Raw genomic sequence first — 23702 nt, 5'->3', positions numbered from 1 at the left:
GAATACCCTAAAAGTGAAATCAGAATATCTGAAACCAGGATTTGCACTGACCCCTGAATAGAAGACAAGTCATACAAGTCTCTCTCTACCTTCTGGTTTCCTTATTAAGGAACTAAAATATAGTTTAGGCTGATGTTACCTGAAAATTACATAATATAGAAAATACATTCAAATATTCTACATTCTTAACATTTTATATAAATGTATAACAAGATTATAGTTAGTTAAAAAACAATCAGCTGGCATAAGTAGATATGGTATCTGTAACATTCTAGATATCAAGTGGTGGGCTCACCATGTTCATTTTATTGCTGTGTTTCATATCTTATATATATATATATATATATAAACAAACTATTCTTTTGTATGCATCAGATGTTACATGATAAGAATGTAATTTTAAAAAATTAGAGCAATAAAAGAACAATTAGTTTAGATGTTTGGTCCTTACATTTAAAAGAAGTAAATACAAGAAAACTAAGCAAGCATTACATGCTGGCAGTACATATTTATTATTATTCATGAACGGTCAAAAACTTACAAGGCCCACTACTATCAGTATAACCACATATGTGAAGTATCACTTAGCAACATGGAGTGTAAAGGACAGTTATATATTTATATTAAAAAAATACATGTACACACACACTCCCTCAAGTGTTCACCATACACTGCTACAAAAGCAGGCAGCATCAAGTTGTATGTAGAAGTTTTGATATACATAACATGTTGAAATATCTCAAGCATAAAAACCGTAGTGAAGTTGCAAAAATAAAGTTTCTTTCTTCGAACATTTTGATCTGAGCTCAAGCAAATAATGAACACCAATGATTTTCATACTATTTCACATACTTAAAATAATCAACATAAAAGGATCAACAATTGCAAAAAACCTGAAAATACAGAGGTTGTGAGAGTAAATGCATTTCATCCAAAAAGAAGTCTACAGCAGATCTGTTTCATCCTGGCTCTCAAATATTTAAGAGTCATAATTTATTATGCTCAAACCCCATGGTAAGCCAGAACAAACAAAATGATAAACAGAAAAAATCATTACTGCAAACAAGGCATCATTGCCCTTTAGTTTCTTTACACAATTTCACTAGTGCAAGAGCATCATTTACCTGAAAGATCATAAGTCACAATTAAAGAGTACTCGTACAAAACTATTTCCTTTTTTCTTTAAAAAGTGCCACATACCGTACTTTTCATTAAAAAACAAACAAACAAACAAAACACACAAACTAATGAAAGACTGTCTGTCTCCATCTCTTGTCAATGAGGAAAGGCCATAGTGATTCTTTGATTCCAATTCGAAATGGTGTTCGCTGGCCAATGCCCAAGGTCTCTAATTTGGAACAGTCAAGCTGAGCATTTCGTGGACGCTGTGCTCCTAAGACAGGGCTGTCAGTAATCTTTAAAGAAAAATAAAAACAAAAACCCAAAAGTAAATGGAGGGCTATTTCTTCAGGTTTTTATTTTCTATTTCATTTTGCCTGTAGTGCAAGAAATCTGATTCGATCATTCCTGGAAAAATAAAATGCCTGCCACAATCAAGACAATACACATTCTATAAACGTAACGAATACTCATAGGCTCCTTTACAAATAATTTAATTATTAATTATAATTATTAAATTAATAATTTATTTAAAAGTAGCACTATAAACTGCCAACATACAAGCAAAGTTCACTTTGATTAATACTGAGAAATGAAGTTATGCAACATGTTCAAAACAACAAGAAAAATGTTGTCAGCAATATACGCTACAGTAATTAATGGATGTAGACTTTCAAAAAGTGAGAAAGTTTTAAATGTCATGTACTTACAGGTCTTAAGTGACTGCTGGGTAGGTTGAAGGCATCTGCAATTGCACATGCCATTTCATACTTAGTCATCTGTTCATTGCCAGACCAGTGAAAGGTTCCCTTAATTGAAGGATCCTAAGAACAAGGACACAAAAAAATCTAAAACATTTTCAACTTTTTGAGTTAAGTGAATGATACATTTGACAAGAAAGCTAATTTACAAGGTACGGGTACTAAAAGGCAACCCTCCTTTTCTGGAATTCTCTCCACAATATATCTAAAATCAAATTTCTATAAATATTCCCAGATAAACACTAAAAAGCAATGTCTAAAATTTAGCCTTAAGATTTAATAAAGATATAAATGGCTCCCATTTTATTTTATTAGTGGAAATTCTAAAAATGGATAGAGATTTGAATGGAAACAAAGTCAATTTAATGAGTATTTTAAGTTATCCTAAGAAACTAAAAACCAATAGTTAGAACCATTTTTTAAGATAATCTAATCAGCTAAATATTCTTAAATATCACCTTGGCATATATTCAAAATAAATATAAGTTTTTACATATTAAACTGCAGTCATACTATTATTAATATTGTAAACTAGGGCCGGCCCGTGGCTCACTCGGTAGAGTGCGGTGCTGACAACACCAAGCCAAGGGTTGAGATCCCCTTACCGGTCATCTTTTTAAAAAAAAAAAAAAAAAAAAAAAATATTGTAAACTAAACCAGTCTCTTTCTTTTTATGAATATTCTATTTAATGCCAACTTTTTCAAATGTTTAACTCCTATTAAAATATCTAAACAAACGAACAAAAACAAATATTCTTAAAAGAGCTACAATGATAAATTCCTATCAGATTCTTCTTTGGCACTATTTATATCTTAATCAGAGTAACTTCTTAAAGGACATTAGGTGATTTTGTCGCCCAGAGAGAAAAAGTATAGGTTTTCCATCATCTTGCAATAAAAGAAATGACAGGGTCTATAGTATGTGAGAAATAAACTCAAACACAAGAGCATATTCTTTTTATTCTTCATGAATATAGTCTACTACGTGTCAACTACTTTTGTTTGGTCTCTTAAGTTTTAAAAAAAAGCACTTTTAACTTTCACTGATTAACACTCCAAGTATAGCTATGAAAGTTCAAGCACGGAAAAGACAAAGTAGATCTTCACTAAGACAGAGGTTAGAAACCCTTTCTTCCAAGGATTTACCAGCATTCTCTTCTCTGCTAGCTGCCGGCATACAGTGGCCACATCTTTGACATGTGTGGGGAACCTCTGCTGCCAGTGGTCCATGTTCGCTGACTTGTTGCTAAACTGAACTTTATCAAACATAACAGTCACAGCACTTTCCTCAAGCTTTTCAACTTCCCCATATAAAACGGGAATTCTCAAAACAGCAGCTCCTAGAGATAAACAAAAACAGATAGTATTTAAAACCTGGTTGCCTCTTAAGTTTTGATGTAAAATAAGAGTGTGTGAATTTAAGCAATACCAAAGTGGAAATCTTGCCTTTCAATAAAAATATGCCAAAATTACACACCTCACCTATAATACTGTCAATTTAACATGTGCTAATTTAAATGTGATTCTAAACATTCTTAAATGTCTTCTGTCATTTGGGATATTTTTATATATACTTTCTACATTATTATGATCATTAAAAATAAAACCTATCCTGACAACTAAATGCAACAAATAATCCTTGATTGACTGATAGATTAAAAAATAAAAGCAATAGACATTTTTTGGAGAATTGAAAAAATTCCTATATAGATCGTATATTTAAATACAGTACTATAGTAATGCTAAATTTCCCAAGTGTGAACTGCATTCTAATTATGTAAAGAACCTCCTTGCTGTTAAAAGATACGTGGTGAAGTATTTTGGAATAAAATTCAACTAGTACCAATGGGTTCAGCAAAAGTATATACATAAAACTGGTCAGAGTGCATTGTTATAACTCCAAGGTCAAGGGTTCAGATCCCTGTAATGGCCAGCCACACAAAAAAAATAAGTATGTATAAAACAAATGTGGCAAAATGTTAACAAATGGTGAATCAATGTGAAGGGTGAGTGTTCACATGATTCTTACAGCCATTGATTAAGGAATTTTGAGGTACTTAGATTTTTATATTGGTCCCTGCTTACAATAGTCTTTGGATAATTAACACTAACTGAAAGTCAAACATTTTCTTTTAAAATTAGATTATTAGACAAGCAAACATAGATATTGCTATGACTTGAATGTTTTTGTCACCTCCAAAAATTCACACTGCAACTTAATCCCCAATGTAACAGTGTCAGGAGGTAGGGGCTTTTGGGAGTTGCTTAGACAGAAACCTCAGGAATAGATTAATGCAGTTATAAAAGGACTTGACAAAGGCAGTTTGTCCCTTTTGGCCCTTCTGCTCTTTTGCCATAGGAGGAGACACAGCGTTCCTCCCCTCTGGAAGATGCAACAAGAAAGCCCTCACTAGATGCTGGCGCCTTGTTCTTGGACTTCCCAGCCTACAGAACTTCGAGAAATACATTTCTGTTCTCTACAAATTACCTAGCCTGTAGCATTCTGTTATAGCAGCACAAAATGTACTGAGACAGAAATGAATTCAATGATGATTTCTGCAGGATAACTTATAACACAAAAAAACTAAAAAACTAAATGTCCATCTAAGTGTCCATTAGTAGGGTATCCAATACTAGAGGCTGATCTCAAGGACATAATAGTCTCTAAGACAGTAGTTTTAGTGCAGGGGATCATTAAATTAAGTACTATGTAGCCACTGGTAGTTATATGATATCTCAGAGCTGGCTCCACATGTATTGAAATGCAAAGATGTGGGAGGAAAACACCAGGTTATGAAACAACATGCATACTTTTAAAAAAATATATTCAAAAAATGCTTCCATATACAATCACACTTGGTTCTTACCACCCTGAGGTAGCATTTAAGAGAATTTTCATTCCTTATAATTTAAAGTTCATTTAGCTTTATTTTCCACGAGGACATAATTTTTACATATGTATACTCCTATGCATATATGTATACTCGTATGTATATGTATACATAAACACACACAGGAAAAAAGAAAAACCATACATATAACTGAATTCCTTGATCTAAGAGATATGATATTGCTCTGTATTTCTGAAAGTAGATTATAAAAACTTACACTGTATAATGTTTTCTATATACAAAAATGTATACATACACACAGTGAAAAAAGCTCACAAGGATTCACAAAGTACTTATCCTTTAGTATTTAAAAAATTCCTTTCTTTTCTAACTACATTCTAATTTTTCTGTAATGATTTGTATTCTTGACTAATTTCTTAAAAATCAAAAACATATCATGAACAGGGGTGGCCAATTAGTGCAGTTATTTAGAGCAAGGTTTTAGAACACCAAGATCAAGGGTTTGGTTCCCGTACCAGCCAGCAACCAATAAAATAAAATAAATTAAAAAATGAAAACATCATAAACAAAAATAAATCCTCAAAAAACAATCAGGGGCTAAAAAGATTATGTCTTACCTAAATTGTTCTCCAGGACAGCCTTTTCTCCTTCTAGTTTTGTTTTGCCATACAAATTTAGGGGAGTTGGTATGTCCTCTTCTCTGTAAGGTGGATTTGTTCCATCAAATACATAATCTGAGCTAATGTAAATGAGAAATGCTCCAATTGCAGCTACCAAAAAAAAAAAAAGAGAGAGAGAGAGAGAAAGTTTACTAAATTTTTACACATTATTCTTTAGGAATTTAGAATGGTTTATTCTTCATGACATATAAAAACCTCTCTCATAAGCAATCTATTAAACTTTAATCTTTAAAAACTCAACCATTTAATGTTTTATAAAGATTTTATAAAGTCATCATTACCTGCTTCCTTTGCTAAATTCCCAGAAGCATCTACATTAAGTTGAGAAGCAGCATCTGGCTGATTTTCTACAACATCTGGTCTTCTCTCTGCTGCACAATGTACTATGACATGGGGCTGGAAGTTAAGCGTGGATGCATTTTTAACCCAAAACAGATAACAGAGAAACAACAGCCTTCTTAGAGTAAGTTAATATAGAGAAAAATGTTTGTCAAATCAACAGTCTTTCAACTAAGAATAAATCACTGTAATTTTAAATGTAGTTTTTTCATGATTTCCTTTCCCTTCATCCACCCCCAGGTTTAATATATGCTTTAAAAAGGAAACAGCAATTTGATAAATCAGACAAAAACATAAAACCCTGTGTTGACAACTGTGGTTCTTAATCAAAATACAAGTTATTTAACCTCTTTGAGCTTGCTTTTTCAGCTCTAAAATGGGAATGAAAATATCTATTTTGCAGTGTTGTAAAGTTTACAAATAACATTCAAAAAATATTTGCATAGACAGTGTTACTTAGGGACTGGCCAGTTAGCTAAGTTGGTTAGAACTTGGTGTTGTGATAATACCAAGATCAAGGGTTTGGATCTCCATACTGGCCAGCCACTAAAAAAAGGTATTAACTTAAAAGGCACTCCAAAAACATAAGCTTTTATAAAGTGCTTCATATTTCTGTCTTTGTCAACCTAACCTTTTAAAGGATTACATGTACTTTGCCATGCTAAAAAAAAAAAGTACACTATATAATATTGCCGCTTAATAGGTTAAAGCTTTCAGGTACAGTAACTTCCTTGAGAGAAAGGACATTTTCTATATCATCCAGACAACTCTTAATATAGTTCATATATGTTAAAATAAACAGACTAAACCATACCTGAAAATCATGAATGATGTGATGAACTGCCTCAGAATCCAAAAGATTAACCTGTTCAAATTTTGGTCTTGCTCTCCTAAAACCACAGCCAACGGCATGCCAATTATTCTGCTGAAATTCTTTGTATACAGCTCTGCCAAGAAGCCCGGTGGCACCAGTAACCAGAACCCGCCTGCTGGGAATATTAACTTCCTCCTAAAACGTTAAGGGGGAAAACCAGGATTATTTACTTTTGAAAATAATTCACTCAAAGAAATTAGTCACCATCACTGTTCACTAAGTACCTCAACTCTAAGTATTGCAGTTTTCAATTCTAGAGTTGTTAGAGCAAAGATTAATCAAAGTACGTCAACAACCGTATCACTTAAGTTTTAATAATCTTACCCAAGAAAAAGATAAGATGACGGTGCAAGGAATTACCTATAGATTTAGATTTCCTATATTAATAATGGAAAATCTTATTTTTATGATTGATGATGCCCAAGTAATAAACAGCGACTTTACGTTCTTCATTTTATAAAACAGTACAGTTCTAAGCTTTCTTATTTTATGGCTCAATTAAGCATTTGGGTTCTATCTGCCAATGTATAAGTTAATGCTTCTGGCCTTCAGTTTTTAAAAAAATATTTTTAATTAACACATAATTGTACATATTTATGGGGTACAAGCTGCTATCTGGATACATGTATACAATATGTAATGATCAAATCAGGTGATTAGCATATCTCCTTCAAAGTTTGTCATTTTTTTGTGATGGGAACATTCAAAATCCTCTCTTCTACCTATTTGAAATTACACAATAAATTGTTGTTAACTATAGTCACCCTACAGTGCTACAGAACACTAGAACCTATTGCTTGTATCTAGCTGTAATTTTTGCTGGTCTTCTGTTTAAATCTCAAATTTTCTTCCAAATTTCAATAATTTATTTATCACATTTTGATGGGTCTGAGTTAGAGAACTAGTGAACATTTCAAAGGAATTTATGTGGAAAAAAATAAATTTGATCCTTACAACACTAATAATGCTTTCTAAGTTTAACCAAATTAGTAAATATTCCTGAAACCTCTAAATTTACCTATTTAGGGAAAATTTGTTCTATCTTATGGAATAATGTGTTGCCTAATCCTAGAATTGTAATGCAGCCAATTGAAATCTTTAAATTTGTTGTAATCTTGTTCTTTGACAGTTGTGGTGACCAAAGAAGGCACCTGAAGGAGACTGCTGATGACCCCCAAAACCTCTCAAACAATATAGAAGGCACCCCTGAATCCCTCTTTTTGAGGACCACTGTGTTCCTAATGGAGCTCTAAGAGTTAACAAAAACTGCTCTATCCTGCCCCTCCTCCTTCCTCCATCACATTTCCTTCCCCTTCCCCCTCTCCCCACTCCCTCCCAAATGCTCAACAACATCCTAGAACATAAAATAGAATGTAAATAATATTAATAAAATTACATTTTATTAAAAAAAAAAACAAAAAAAACTGCTCTGTTCTTATAAGCCAAAGCTGGACAACTTGATGTAGGTTTCAAGGAACAATTCTTATGCCTGATGCCACAACCAGAGACATTCAAACTACAAACTAGAATGAAAAGTTGCCAGCATCATGTTGTGGACACATGATAATTGGAACAAGATAATTGGAACAAGATTTATCCTAAGGAGACTCTTACCTCTCTTTATTTTTCCTTACATATGCCTTTCTCTTTTATGTGGCAGAATGCTATAGCTAAAATTTCAAGATCAGTATCTTCTATGGTTGGTTAGTAACTTGCAAATGTTTGCTTCAACAAAGTCATGGGATGCTAAGATTACCTACTAACTAAACAGGAAGGCATTTGTACAGTTGCTAACACTTCTTGCTGCACATGGATAAATACATAGACTAATAAACAGGCTACTCAGCAATGAACAGGCTATGAGATTAAAACGGGTAGACTCCTCATCTGCCTGTTCAATTTTGGTTGGTTTGGTTCATGGGAACCCTGGTTAAGGAGCATACTCCAAACTCTTGGTAATTAGCCGGGAGAGAGTAATAATAGTAACCTCCCTGGTGGTTTTTCTCAAAAGTTTTAAATGTTTTTGTGCAGCCATCCATCAAAAATCAAATGGTTTGTCAACTGGTCAAATGGCTGGGACCACCAAAACTCAAAGAAATGCATAATAATAAGTCACCCCTGCTAAGTTCCAAATCAGCAAATCTAAACGAAGCTGTGGTTTAGCCTACAGAGAAAGAAGGAGAGAGGTAATAGCCAATTTCCCAAACAGGCCAGTTTAAATCTTCTTTAGGTATGATAATGAAGTTCCCTCTGCTTTAATCCTTACACAAAAGAGATAGCCTGAAGTAACCTGATGCTAATCAGTTATTTTTCTATTGTTCTGTCAACCTGTCCCCACTTTACAAGGAAAGTAACTCTGAAATGACCAATCCACCTTTTGTTCTTTGTTTCTGCTTTATTCAGCTTTTCTTGACCTATAAAATCAACTTCCTCTGCTTGGCTCATAGGAATACTTACTCTATTTTATGGAATAACGTGTTGCCTGATTTTAGAATCGCAATAAAGCCAATTGAGAGCTTTAAAAAAATAAAACAGGAAAAAAAAATATTTTAAACTGATCTGTGTTGCTATTGTGAAAAAGAAAAAAAATTCCATATACACAAATGAAAAGGAACCACTATTTAGGAAACAACTTAAATTCTATGTTTCCAAAGCACAGTTTCAAGAATTTTCCTTCTTCCCAAGACAGGTAACAAGAGTCCTCTCAAAGTCTCGAATAAAGCCAACTTTTAATATTAAATTTTTATCAACTTGAGGCATTTCTTGGTTTTGTTATAGTTACCTAATCCTGAGCTGTCAAAAACTTTTAGATATGTATAGAATTACCAAAGATCTTTCTTTTTTTTAGCTCTTAAATTACTCAGAATAAAAGGGGGTGGGCGGGGAGGAAGGATACCAAAATCTGGTATTTCTAATATAGGAAAACCTGAAATGACAGGTTGACTGGGAAAGACAATCAAGGTAAATCCTTAAACATTATTTTTCCTTAGTTCGACCAATTTCAAGAAACCTTTAAAAGTTGAAAGAAACTTTATTCAGGCTCTGTGTTGCAAAACTTGGCTCTAAAACAACTGATTTGTGAAAACAAGGATTTCAGCCAGCAAAATATTTTCTTCAAATTTTGGCAAAAAAGTCCCAGCTCTAAAAAATAAAACTACAAAGACATGCCAAGTCAAATAGATACAATCAAAACAATTTACACATGATAAATAACGTAAAGATTCCTGGGAAAATACAATAAAAGATAGTATTTGGTTTCTTCTGAGTTTTTTTTACTTCATTCTATAGAAACAAATGAATAGGTAGCAGTACTTAGGTCAGTGGTTCTCAGGCTCCAGTGTGGATCAGAATCATCTGGAGGGCATAGATCAGGTAGGACTGCGGTGGGGCCCAATAATTTGCATTCCTAACAAGTTCCCAGCTGATGCCAATCACAGTGATTTGGGGACTGTACTTTGAAAAGCATTGTAATATTGAATTCCAGGAAAGTTCAAAGCTTTCATAAAGATCCATTTCTCTTACTCAAATAAAGCAAACATTTTCCATCAACTTTCTGGAAGTGACAGCAATATCTCTCCCCCTCACAAAGTAAAACTAGAAACCAAAGGCAAAGTATACACAATCCACATAGGTTACTAAACAGTGAATTAACATCTCTGCATACTTTATTATTCTGTAAAGCACACTTTTCCTCATTTTAACATCTCTGTTGAAGGAATGAAAAAGAGATGATTATTACGTGTCACAGTTTGCTGTATTTTTTGCTATCTTAGTGCATCTTAAAATAAGAGCCCAGATGATCCTATAATCAAGACCATCTTAGACTTGGCGAAATGCAGTATTAAATTTCCAGAAGAACATGGCTCTTTTGGGAATATAATACACTTAAAAAAAAAAGGGGGGGGTGCTGGAGTTGAATGGAGAAAATGCAACTTTATATAACACACTGGGATAATGTGTAAGGTCCCTAGAAGAAAGTATGAAACAGTACACTGTACCCAGTAGTCAGATATCAATGTTCAAGAATTTTCTTGATTAAGAGTGGGAATCAGAAGTGCAAGCATTTACTGAGATGAAAATGATACTGCAAAACTTGATATTTGAAAACTATCAAGTGTTATATAAACATATACCTTCAGATTACAGAACAGCCTTGTTAACTTGAGTCTCCTTGCTTCTGAGGTCAAGCCAAATACAATAAACTTTGTTTCAATCCTCTGAATTTATATTTGGTTTCATGAATGATTAAAGTTTTATTTGCTCTGCCACAAACTGTCTCATTGAGAAATTACTCCATCTGTATAAATCTAATTCTTTGGTAAAATGAAACATTTGGACAAGGTGACTAAGGCTCTCCCACCTTTCAAGCTCTACAATTCTAACATTTTCCATGTTATCCTTATCACAAAGGGTCTGAATAGAGTGAAAAGAGCTTTATTTACTTAAATAAGTAAACTTCCTCTTTCACACAATGCTCTCTAGATACTCAAAGAGCACCTTTTGTCAATTACATGAGTAAAACCAAGATGTTTTTCATTTGGATTGCAAGTTTATTGGTGGTTGGCAAACGGAATATGCATCATGCTGAAATTAAAAGATATCAAACAAAAATCTCTATTTTTTAGTTTCTATATAAACAGAACACTGAACTTTTTTAAAGATGACCAGTAAGGGGATCTTAACCCTTGACTTAGTGATATCAGCACTACACTCTCCCGAGTAAGCCACGGGCCGGCCCAGAACGCTGAAGCTTTTTAAAGTTCACTGTCTTGTTGGTTTTTGTTTTATCTGCCTCTTATTGTATAATCTCCTAGATGTATAGAATTCACTTCAGGTGTTCAGATTTACAGTCATCAAAAAAACTCTTGAAAAATTAACATAAATAAATGAAGATCTGCTGTTCTTATTGTGCTATCTAATCAAATGACACCAAATCCTACAGGTAATGGGAGATAAATGGCTCTTTCCAAATAGTCCAACACAGTATCTGGAACAGTGATTTCTACTTCAGCATACTTGCACTAACTTTTTGAACAATTTTTCTAGAAAAGTAAAGAGTGAAGTATCATTAATACCTAGAGGACTTTCTTAAACTTTAGTGGTAAATATAATATCTCGCCATTTTTAGAGTTTTAAATTTGATAAAATTTTATGTTCATTTTTTAACTGATCTTCACAACATTCCCCCAGAGGTGTAGACCTTTGAGTAGACACTCCTAGCTTTAAGAAACTTTTTAAGATCCTATGACTAATCCTACTGCCACCCTACCCTACCCTACTCCACAGGTAGTACTAACAGGAACCACTACAGGCTGCCTCTCTAACATTAACTATTTAGACAATTTTCGTTCCCATGAGTGAGTTTTAATTCTACAGCTTTTAAAAGAGCAACAACTATGTGCCAAGCTCTTAGCTATACCATTTTTAATGAAGGAAAACATGAAAAATCATTTTAATTTCTTTACTGAGCTCCTAAAGTGAAAGTAGATTAAGTTTCATACACACACATATACATGCATACATATACGTAAACAATATGTTATACACACTCAGCACTGTTTGGGGCACATGGGTACAACACAGAGGTTTACATAGCTCATATATCCTAAATACACTCAAAGTCACTAAGTGTTTTGAAAACACTAAATACGTTACAGTTTGGAAGCGTAGATTTTGCATTATCAAAAATAGCCATCTCCTATGTTCTCCTTTAAATTCACAAGACACATTGGTCTGGGCAGTAGCCTTCTTCTGTATTCTGTGGATTGATACATGACCTGAGATGGAATGAAGGAAAGGGCGGGGAGGGGGGCCGCGGGGCGCGTACACCAGGGATGGATCTCAAACATCATAATAGTGTCCCTTCATGCAAACTCCATAGTGGTTCAAAGCCCAAGACAGTCAGACAGACCTATATTTGAACCTCTACTCCAACCTTTCTAAATGAACTTGGCTAATGTCTTACCCTCTATGCCTCAGTTTTCTTATCTGTAAAATGAAGCAATAACAGTATCTCAGTTATGAGAATTAAAGTAATGCCTGTAAAATGCATCACGTAATGCCTTGTAGAAGAGTTCAGTAAGCTGTCCTCTCCAATACTGTTATTTCTCAAAAGCTACCTTTCGCCCTTCTTTCTCAAAGCTACGAACTTATGAAATCGAGGAATTCGAACAGAAAAAATGCAGACAGAATCAGAAGAGAAACCCCCTCTTCGTCCTCGGTAGCACAGGAAACTCGAAAGCAAAACCTCGACCTACTTGCTTCCTGCCGCAGTGGCTGGAAGAGAAAACACTGACGAGCGTGTGCCGAGATAAACAAACTTGGTGGCGCCGCCCTCGGCTCCGGGACTGGGAAGGCGGCGCTGAGCCTCCGGCCAGGGTGAGCCTGGAAAACCACCCGAACCCCTGCAGACTTCGTTCATTTCCCTCAGCGTCCCCGGTTCCCACGGGAGAGTCTTGAGACGACTCCCTCACCTCCACCAGCCGGCAGCTCCCGGGAACAAAGTGAATGGAGAGCTCCTTCTGCCGCCCCACCATGCCCGCCGTCTTTACGCCGCCACAGAGGCCGCCGAGGTACCTCCTCCAGTCCAGGATCGCCGAGGGCCGCAGATGAGTCGCCCTCGGCCCGCCTCCCCTAGGCCCAGACCGATCCCCGCTCGCTGCTTCCGGCTTCCGCTGCTCTAGCCGAGCCCGTTGATTGGCCACGCTCCGCCGACGCTCCAGAAAGGGGCGGGCATCCGTGGAACGCTCCCAGCCCACGCGCCAACTCTTTAAAGTGATACTTAAAACAAAGGCCCTGACCTTAAGGAACGAATACAGGTTTTATTTGTGTGCTTTTTCTTCTCTTTTCCCTTTTTTCCTTCTTATCCTGGCAAGGATTAAATTGGATCGCCTTGTGTTCAGGTTTGCAGACTGTGCGCAGTGCATAAGAATCAACTGGGTATGTGATATATGAGCTAGAATAAAACATTTTAGCTATGAGGGGGAGCACAATGGACTTCTCTCTCCTAGAGCATTAGGTGTGGTTTTTGAAAGATTTAGAAAGAGACAAGGAATGAAAATAAATGTGTTGGCATCTGAGTCATTAACACCTTGGGAACCCGTTTGTCTTTCTGGGATGCTAAAAAATAGTATGTGTGAAATTTCAAAAATGTAAAACTACTTTTAAATTAAAAAGGGCTGGCTGCCTAGCTCAGTTGGTTAGAGGTGGTACTGATATCACCAACGTCAGGGGTTTGGATCCTCGTACAGGTCAGTCGCCAAAAGAAAAAAAAAAGGTGGAAACGCAAATTCCAGAACATAGGAATAAAGAGAATGATAAATAAATATGTAAAAAGATGTCCAAGTCACTAATAAGTATTAAAATTGAAATTATGTATATTAAAAAAAAACAAAACACCTGTACTGGCTAGCCACTCCCTTCCCCCACCCCTCCTCAAAGAAATTCCTGCCTTAAGTCTCAGTTTCCAGTAGTCTTTAAGGCTGCCCTTAGCTCACTTCGTTGGAAAGTGGTGCTGATAACAAACACCCTGGTCAAAGGTTTGGATCCCCTTTCTGGCCAGCCAACAACAACAAAAAATTCATACACCTGTCTGTCACATCTTATTTATTTGGGTACCTCCTCAAAATGTAGATTCTTGGACTTTACCCATAATTACAGAATGTGAAACTGTGACAATAGAATCCGGAACTCTACTTTACGGGTGTCAAGACCACCCTCTTAAGGGGCTGCAGCGTTGGGCTATGCCAGCCGAGCCGAGGCAAACACCGAAAATTAAAGGAACCTAGAGGTAGAGTGTAATGCTGCGCGTTCTACCACCTGTATCCCTTAAAAAAGAAAAGGACATCAGAAACAACAGCCCTAAGTGTTAAAGCCGGCCTAGCACGCAACTCCTTTCTCTTCCAGTTTAAAACCGCAAAATGTCCCCCCACTGGCCAGAACGCCAGTGAAATTTACGCAGGAAAAAAATCCCCAGCGCAGAACGTGTAGGATTCGCCGACTTCTCACCCAACAGTGTTCTTGTCCGGACACCCAGAACAGCAAGAACTACGAATCGCCCACAAACATGACCAGTGCTTGGATTTCTCCTAAGAAAGCCTTATTTTTATAATCCTTTTTGGTATGTTTGAGAACTAAACACTAAGCAGCCTTTTTTAAAAAAAGTTTTTCTACGTCAGAGCCCTTGGACTTTCCTTCCTCCCCAACCCCCAACAATAATTCATTTCCTTATATTGATGTACACATAAAAGTTTCTTTGTAACAGTAACCGAAGGTAACCTGAGGTCCATCACTTTTCGATTTTTTGTTTTAATCCAGGCTGTTAGTGTTCAACAGTTTAGCATTATTTAGGGAATCCTTGAGAGGACTGTCCCAGCGCTAAACAAGTCTAAGCTGGAGACAACAAAGAAAAGGGCGAGGGGAGGGCCGGCGGGAGCAGATCCAAGATCCTCTTAATCCTCCTCTCTTAAAAATTGAATTTTGCTTAAAGTTTCTAGTGCAACGAGTGATACGAGCTAATCTCCCTGGGGGGGGGGGGGGACATTCAGGGTTCAACGTGAAAATTTAAGGACACGCAAAGGCAATTAGCATTTCGATTCTCAGAGCAGCATTGTCTTGAGTGAAGAACAGAAAGTTTACTTGCCTTCATTTAGGTATCTGATTTGATACTTGCCCTGTAAAAGTTGGGCATAGTTCTAAGGGCATATGTTTGGGTATGGTTTTTAAATTCGTTTCCTTAATGATGATATGGTCTATGTGTGAATAGAACGCCATCCTTACACAGACGATATCCAACCTCGTGTGATGGCTAAGTCTACAAATTTAAAGAGAGCAGCCTGGGACTAAAAACTTTTAGTTTAGCACATTCAATTCATACAAAGACAAAGAAAGGCGGGAGCACACAACTATAAATTCTTATTTGTATAGAACCCTCGCATATTGCATTTAATTTGGTAAATCAAACTGTTGTTCTGTTTCGCATTTTATTTTTGTCAATTGAGGAGACTTAGCTGAGCACTCCATAACCTGGTTCCCTGGGTGAATAACTCAAGTTGGTTTATTCTTCTATGTCCCACTGTTATGATTTAAGTAAATGAATGACGCCCGTTTATATTTTCCTCACACGCCCATTCTGCTTTTACCAGACGTTCAATGGAATGCTTTTAAAGCAGCTCTTACTCCAGAATGCTTCATTTCTTGAATTGCTAGCTCTTACCTGTTCCATGTTCTCCGGCATTTCAGGCATGATTCCAAAGTTATTTCAAGAAAAACAGACACAAGACGGGTTTCAGCCTCTGCCTCCACTGGCTGGTCTTTGTTTGCTTCTGCCTGCAGAGAGCGCAGGCACGACAAAACGTGAGGCGCAGCTTCGTTTGACCTTTTAAATTAGCATTTTGATTCCAATCCCTGAATCACGTGCAGTTTTCCACATTGCAGTAAGCTGGCAGCTGATTCCCCGTGTAGTCTTGAAAATACCCAATGAGAAGTTTCATGTTTAATTGCCAGCTAAACGAAGGTCCATTAGCAACACCATTTGGTTGAACTATTTTTTAAAAACAACAATAAACCAATAACTTCCTGTCAAGATTTATTGCAATTTTCTCTTGCAGAAAAAAGCAATAGCCAGCAATTAAAAAGCACACCGACCATGCAATTGATTCCTGTTATGAAAGATTTTATTCCATTATGCCTTATTGCAACAGAATATGTTTAGTAAAATTCTCCAGTGCTTTTCTACTCAATGATTTCTTTAAATTACCTACTTCAAAGGACAGTAAAAAGCACTGGTGGTAACAGCACACAGAAATTAAAATATGTTGGCTCACTCCATTAGAGTGCAATACTGATAACAAGGTCAAGGGTTAGAATCTTAAAATGGCCAGCTCCCCCCACAAAAAAAGAAAAAAGATAAGAAATTAAAATGCAACAAGTCATTTCCATTAACATTGTGCTGTCATCTGACAGTATGTGAAAATGGCACGTGGAGTGTCCTTAGGTTTCACCAAGCATTAAGAACTTATGGATCAGTGATTCCTAAACCAGCGTACACCACAGAATCCATGGAACAAAATCATTCTCTAGGAGTGAAGCCCAGTAGTCTTATTTTTAACAATTTAGAGGGTGGTGAATATGCTCTAGGAGGCATTCAGAGGGCTATAAATTATGAAGAACTTTCTCTTTTCTTTCTTTTTTTTTTTTTTTTTGGTGTATGCATTTAAATAAGTATTAAAAATTAGCATTATCAAGATGTAAAAGCTAAAAATATAAAGCTTAGAAGAAAATATGGGGGAATATCTTAATGACCTAAAAGTAAGCAAATATTGCTTAGATACAAGAGAAATCAAAAGTATACAATTTTTAAAAAATTGATATAGTAAAATTCATCAACATTAAAAATTGCTCATCAAAAGGCAACATTAAGAAAATAAGTAAGCAAACCACAGACCAGGAAAAAAATAATCTCAAAACACATACCTTAAGAGAACCTACATTCAGAATATTTAAAAAGCTCCTACAAATCGATAAATTGAACAAAAGTTTTTAACAGACACTTCACAAAAGAATATATAAGAATGGTCAATAAGCACACAAAAAGATGCTCAATATTAGGGAAATGCTACTTAAAACCACATTGTGATACCATCACATACCTCACAGAATGGCTAAAATTAAAAAGACTGACTTAATGATAATATAGGGAAAGCAAAATTTTACCTCAACCCTTTTAGGTTTTTCATCTGGACCTGAGAATTAAACTGGCATAAGATATCAACAGGAGACAAGCATACAAACTTATTTAACACAAATTTTACATGTCATAGGGGCCTTCATAAAGAAATGAAGACCCAAAGATGTAGTTAGAGTTGAACAATGACATCAGGAATTAGACAAAGATTAGTACGTTGTGAAAAAAATAACTAAAGTTACGTGGTGAGGCTAGAAGAGTTATTTTAATAAGGTCTGTACAGAATTCTCTTAGCCTCATCTTCCCATCATTGATAAGAATGTTACTTTCCTTCCAGCGTAAGGAAGGCATCTTTCATGTGAAAATTTAATCCCCTGCTTTTAAGAAACAGAAGGAAGTAAGGTCAGAGTGATCTTGCATCTGCCCTTTAAGTTTTTTAAGTGCTTTTAATTCAAAATAGTCAATATTCCAATGTGGCATATTTTGGAATGGCATATTCTTAACTCCTTCACTAACAAGTATTTTGAACAACTACACGCTCACTCAGTGCTAGTGGGAGTATAAAATGATACAACCACTTTAGAAACTCTTTGGCAATTTTTAATAAAGTTAAACATACACCTAACCCATGACCCAGTAATTCCACTTCTAGATGCTTACCCAAGGGAAATGAAAGCATACATCTGTAAATACCTACATAAGAATATTCATAGCAGCTTTATTCAAAAGTCTAAAACTGTAAACAACCCAAACATCCATCAACAGATGAACGGATCAAGAAACTGTGGTATAACCATACTGCAGAATATTACTCAGCTACAAAGAAGTGAACTATATGAATACATCTTAAAATCATTATGGTGAATGACAGAACCGAGCACAAAAGAGCATGATTCTACTTATGGGACATTCTAAAACAGGTGAAACTAATCTACAGGGAAAGACATCATCTTGCCTTGGGGGAAAGATGGGGATTGGCTGTGAAGGCTATAAGTGAACTTTCTAGGGTAATGGAACTGTTCTGTCTTGCCAGGGGTGTGAGTTACATGGGTATATACATTTATAAAAATTCATTGAATTATATCACTTATGATCTGTTCATTTCACTGTACTACTGTAATTTGTACCTCAATTTAAAAACAATAGTACAGTCATATTTTGCATCCTTTGGGTCACAATCTTGAACTCAGTCAACACTTTCCAGGATACTAGCTTGATGCAGAGTTAACAATTACATTGGTACCAAGCGACGAACTAAATGGACAGCATTTAAATTTCTAAACTCATTAGGATCTAATAAATCAAAATCTTTTTCTTTTATAGTGTATGCATATATCTTACAAGTTTGAGAAATATATCTCTAAGTTATTATGACACCACAAGGGCAAGACCAAAGTTTTCTGTTTCTTCTTTTTACAATGTCTTTGTTTCCACAGGACTTAGGCTTTAAGTAAATATTCAGAGAACAAACATATGAAAGCTAACAATTCCTCTCTTGAGTCTCCATACAGCTCCTTTTACTTTTAAAAATATCCTCTGCTCCATTTCTGAAACTCTGACCCACATGATTGGCTCTGAGCCAAATTCTCTCCCAAGCTATCGTTTCCCAATTCCAGAGGCCTTTTAAAGGCATCTTTACTCGTATGTTCCCAGTGGTATATCAAATTCACAAATCCAAGAAACTAAAAGTAAATTTAATATTAATTCATAATCTTTCCACCAAACCTGATCTTCCTCTTAACCTCCCTAGTCTGAAAGACATTACTATACTAATTAACTCAGACTGAAATATATACATGGGAATTTATTACAGAATAAAGATAATAAGTTAAAAATAGATCATTTTAAAAAAGTCTAGATTCCTAACTCACTTATACTAAAATAATAAATTATTGACAGATTTAAAAAATTAAACTAAAAAAGTGGAACAAAAGCACTTAAGTAATAAGTATAAAATAATCTTGCAGTGAGGAAGGCTTTTATAAACGATCATGAAATTCAGAAACCAAAAGGGAAAATATCAACAAGTTAGAGCACAGAGATTTTTGTAAGTAGCTGCATTACGATGATGACGATAATTAACAAAGTCAAAAGACAAACTGAAGGAAAATACATGTGATGCTTTAAAGATAAAAGAGTTAATTCCCATGCTGTTTTTTGAAAATCAATAGGAAAAAAAACCCAATAAGCAAAAATTAAAATACAATTCACAGATGACAAAATTCAAAGGGCCCGAAACACATATGGCAACATGCTCAAACTTACCAGTAGTCAAGTAAATGAAAATTAAACTGACAATATTTTAAATTCTCTAACAGACTGAAAAAACATTTAAAGATTAAAGCTATTTTATTTAAAAAATAATTTTTATCTGTATTGTTAACTATTGTGTTTATTGGTCAAGATATGCTAGTTTACACTAAGGTAACAAATTAAATCCAAGATCTGATCTAAGTGATGTAAATCTAAAAAGTTATTGCTTCCTACTCATATATCAGGCAGTTCAGCCAGGGCTCTGCATCACAGTTACCCAGCGACTCAGGTCAAAGGAGCTTTCTCCATTCTATGACTCCAAGAATTTCTGGTAATTTTTATACCCAATAACCCATCTCTCCCTACCCCTTCTCCCTCCTACCCTTTCTAGCTGCTGCTAACCACTATTCTACTCTCTACTTCTATGAGATCAACTTTTAACTCTCAGACATAAGTGCAGAACATGCAGTATTTCTCTTTCTGTTCCTGCCTAATTTCACTTAACATAATGTCCTCCAAGCTCATCATGTTGCTGCAAGTGATAGGATTTCACTCTTTTTCATGGCTCAATAATATTTCATTGTGTATATATATCCCATTGTCTTTATCCATTCATCTGTTAATGGACACTTAGGGGGAATGAGTTCTAGTGTTTGATTGCACAGTAGGCTGCCTACAAAGTCAAACGAACAAAAGTCTTATCTGAATTGTAAAAAGAGAGAATCATGGTCCCTCAAACAATTCCCAGACTTGAGCCACTTTGCAAATCCAGAACCCCTTGAATGAAGGGGAAGCTGGATCCCCTTGAGGAGTGATTCTAGTACACTTCTGAAAATTTACAGTTAGTCTTTCTTCCAGCCTTTCCCAAAGGGACCTATGGCCTTTAACTAGGATAATTGAGAAAAAGAATAATTATGCCTTTCGTGGACAAGAGGACACTAGCTCCAAACTGACACTAATTCCAGGATAACCAAAATGTCACTGTGGCCTACCAGTCAGAGTAGAGGCTTATGGAGATAAAGTGATCAGTGAAATTTTAACTTAGGTACATCTCACAGTGGGCCCAATGAGTTCCTGAACTGCTCCTGCAGTAGAAAGCATAACTGGAATAGACATACTCAGCAGCTGGCAGAAATTCCCACATTAGTTCCCTGATCTGTGGAGTAAGGGCTATTCTGCAGGAATGGCCAAGTGAAAGCCATTTTTCAACTGCTTCTACCTAGGAAAATAGTTTACCAAAGGCAATACTGAAGTACTAAAGGGGCTGAAGATTAGTTCCACCATCAAGTACTTGAAAGATGGAGGGGTGGTGATTCCTACCACATCCCCATTCAATTTGCTTATTTAGCCTGTGAAGAAGACAAACAGATCTTTGGAGAATGACAGTGGCTTCTCATAAGCTTAACCAAGTTGTGACTCCAACTGCAACTGCTATACCAGATGTAGTTTCATTGCTTGAGCAAACTAACACAGCCACTGGTACCTAATACGCAGCTATTAATCTGGGAAATGCCTTTTTCTCTATCCCTGTCTAAGGATAGAGAAAGGTCGACCAGAGCAGTTTGCTTTTAGCTGGCAAGGCCAGCAATAAACACACCTGTCCTACGTCAGGGGTATATCAACTCTCTAGCTCTATGTTATAATTTTGTTCACAGGGATTGTAAATGCTTTTTCCTTCCACAGATATCACACTGGTCCATTACGTTGATGCATTATGTTGACTGGACCTAATGAGTGAGAAGTAGCAACTACTCTATACGTACTGTTAAGACTTCTACCTTAGTAAAATTTCTAGGGGTCAAGTGGTGTGGGGACATGTTGAGATATCCCTTCTAAGGTAAAGATAAGCAGTTGCATCTGTACCCTCCTACAACCAAAGCGGAGGCATAACTTCTATGTGGGCCTCTTTGGATTTTGGAGGCAGAACACACCTCATTTGGGTTTGTTGCTCTGGCCTATTTACCAAGTGACCTGAAAAGCTGCTAATTTTGAATGGGACCCAGAATAGAAGGTTCTGCCACAGGTTCAGGCTATTGTGCAAGCTGCTCTGCCATTTGAGCCATATGCCCTTGCTGATCCAATGCAATGGTACTTGAACTGTCAATGGCAGATAGGAAATGCCATCTGAAGCCTTTGGTAGACCCCTACAGGTGAATCACAGTGCAGGCCCTTAGGTTTTTGAGCAAAGCTCTGCCATCCTCTGCAGATAACTACTCTCCTTTTGAGAAATAGCACTTGGCCTGCTACTGGGACTTCATAGATTCTGAATGCTTAGACCATGGGCCATCAAGTTAACATGCTAGTTGAGTGGCCCATCATGAACTTGGTATTATCTTATCCACCAAGCCACAAAGTTTACTGTGCCCAGGAGCACTCCATCATCAAATGGAAGTGGTATGTATGTATGTGATCAGGTCCAAATAGGCCCTAAAGGAACAAGGAAGTTACATAAAGAAGTAGCCCAAATGCCCATTGTAGCAGGAGTGGGGACCATGGGCATTTGGGCTACTTCTTTCTTTGGGCTACTTCTTTGAGCTACTTCTTTCTCCCAGCCTGCACCTATGGCCTCATGAGGAGTTCCCAACGATCAGTGACAGAGGAAGAAAAAACTTGGGCCTGGTTTATAGACGGTTCTGCATGATGTGCAGTCACCATCCAAAAATGAACAGCTGCAGCATTACAGCCCCTTTCGGGACATCCCGAAGGACAGTGGAAAAGGGAAATCCTCCCAGTGGGCAGAACTTTCAGCAGTGCACCTGGTTGTTCACTTTGCTGTTACTTCATCTTGGCTAAAAGCAGAAGTCTTGAACCATTTTATTTCATTGATAATTTTTTCTAATTTTTACATTTCCTCTGAACTTAATTCAAATAACTACATTTTAAAATTCAGCCATATATAATCATATATATATATAATATATATTAAAATATAATATATATTAAAAATAATTTATTATAAAAAGTTATTTGATGTGATAATCTCTGTTGGTCCATCAATGGGGAAACACTACAAAAAAATATACATTGTACCCACTGTGCAAATCAGATATTTTAGAGGGAGAATTACCAATTTCTAAACAGTATCATTTATGATTCTAGAAACAAAGCAGGGTGGGGAGGGCAGAGACAATAAACACATCTTAAATAAAAGCATTAATGTAACCTCATAAAATGCAAGTTGAATAATTAATTGGGTAAATGATTTATTTTGTGATCTTATTTCATATTATAAAAATTCTAATCAAATGCTCAGTAGACAGGCAGAGGACAAGCAGTATGTAACAAATTCTCTCAAAAGGTTTCATGCAGTTTGTCAGATTTTTAGCATACCTAACAATTAACTGAAGAGTTTGTTAAAAATTCAGGTTTACAGGCCAAACCACAGATTATAATTTAGTAGAACTAGCGTGGAGCCTAGGAATCTGTAATTTATGAAACAACTCAATGGCTCTGATAAAAGATAGAGAGGTTACTATGGAGTTAAGCTTGCTCTTATTTCTTATTGGAACTGGATAACTGGATGCACAATGGGTAGGACAGAATGGACATTAGCAGTAGCAAAGCAGAGGCAAAAACAGGCCAAGGTGCGTTAGCCTAGCTCAAGAGGTTCACATTTGAAAAGAATTCCGGGATTAAGTTAAAATGTCTAGGGGTTACAGTCTTGAAACTAAGGTTTTACAATAGGGAAATAATAATATGACAGTGATTTTCAAAGGAATGTTGATTTGATGGGATGCACTGTAAGCTGGAAAGCCAGTTAGGAGGTTCGGAATAAGACAATAAAGCTAAACATTAAGGAAGAGGCATTTACAATAGAAAATAAAATGTCAAAAGACATTTTGGTAAAAGATGTAGAACTTCCTTTCACATACCTATGGATACGCAGTTAAAATTAAATATAACATTATAAAATACTTATACACATAATAATAACAGCAATAACCATAATAAGAATGAAATAATCTTCAACTGGTTTTCAGATGTTTACTGGCAAGATTCTTGACACTCCATAAGAGCTCAGCAGCAGTTTGTATTGCCTGGAAGGATTATTAAAAAGAAATATTAGTATTTTATTTCTTCGTTCTTTTTTAAATGGGTATGAATGCTTACTTTTATTTATTTTTATTATATTTTTTTTTT

The 23702-nt window shown here is 35.9% G+C and overlaps 2 protein-coding genes across 3 annotated transcripts in view; both read right to left on the bottom strand.

Annotated features, from left to right (window-relative positions):
• Positions 1 to 436: 436 nt before the first annotated feature.
• On the bottom strand, positions 437 to 15917 carry MAT2B (methionine adenosyltransferase 2 non-catalytic beta subunit). Of its 2 annotated transcripts, none has more exons than XM_063086642.1 (7): positions 15840 to 15917; positions 6566 to 6760; positions 5694 to 5808; positions 5350 to 5502; positions 3027 to 3220; positions 1830 to 1943; positions 437 to 1415 (listed from the first exon to the last, which is right to left on the bottom strand). In XM_063086642.1, the coding sequence occupies exons 1-7, from the start codon at positions 15867 to 15869 to the stop codon at positions 1245 to 1247; spliced, it is 972 nt and encodes a 323-aa protein (XP_062942712.1). In that variant the 5' UTR covers positions 15870 to 15917; the 3' UTR covers positions 437 to 1244. The 2 variants fall into 2 exon arrangements, with proteins under 2 accessions (XP_062942712.1, XP_062942711.1); XM_063086641.1 differs by lacking the exon at positions 15840 to 15917 and adding an exon at positions 13099 to 13264.
• A 7629-nt stretch (positions 15918 to 23546) lies between these two features.
• The window catches only part of HMMR (hyaluronan mediated motility receptor), a 29955-nt gene continuing 29799 nt past the window's right edge, over positions 23547 to 23702 (bottom strand). The window contains 1 exon segment of the mRNA XM_063087675.1: positions 23547 to 23599. Within this exon segment, the coding sequence (XP_062943745.1) occupies positions 23547 to 23599 (53 nt within the window).

Source organism: Cynocephalus volans, chromosome 2 (assembly GCF_027409185.1).
Source record: "Cynocephalus volans isolate mCynVol1 chromosome 2, mCynVol1.pri, whole genome shotgun sequence".
Taxonomy (NCBI): Eukaryota; Metazoa; Chordata; class Mammalia; order Dermoptera; family Cynocephalidae; genus Cynocephalus; species Cynocephalus volans.
Note: the sequence above shows the minus strand (reverse complement) of the source record. Positions and strands in the feature narration are given on the sequence as shown.

Excerpts from the sequence above, each read along its gene's own strand:
- MAT2B (XM_063086641.1), bottom strand. The coding sequence starts at position 13,161 with ATGGTGGGGCGGCAGAAGGAGCTCTCCATTCACTTTGTTCCCGGGAGC. Across the intron at positions 6,761-13,098 it reads GGAGCTGCCGGCTGGTGGAG|GAGGAAGTTAATATTCCCAG; the intron begins GTGAGGGAGTCG and ends TTAACGTTTTAG. Across the intron at positions 5,503-5,693 it reads GAATTTAGCAAAGGAAGCAG|CTGCAATTGGAGCATTTCTC; the intron begins GTAATGATGACT and ends TTTTTTTGGTAG.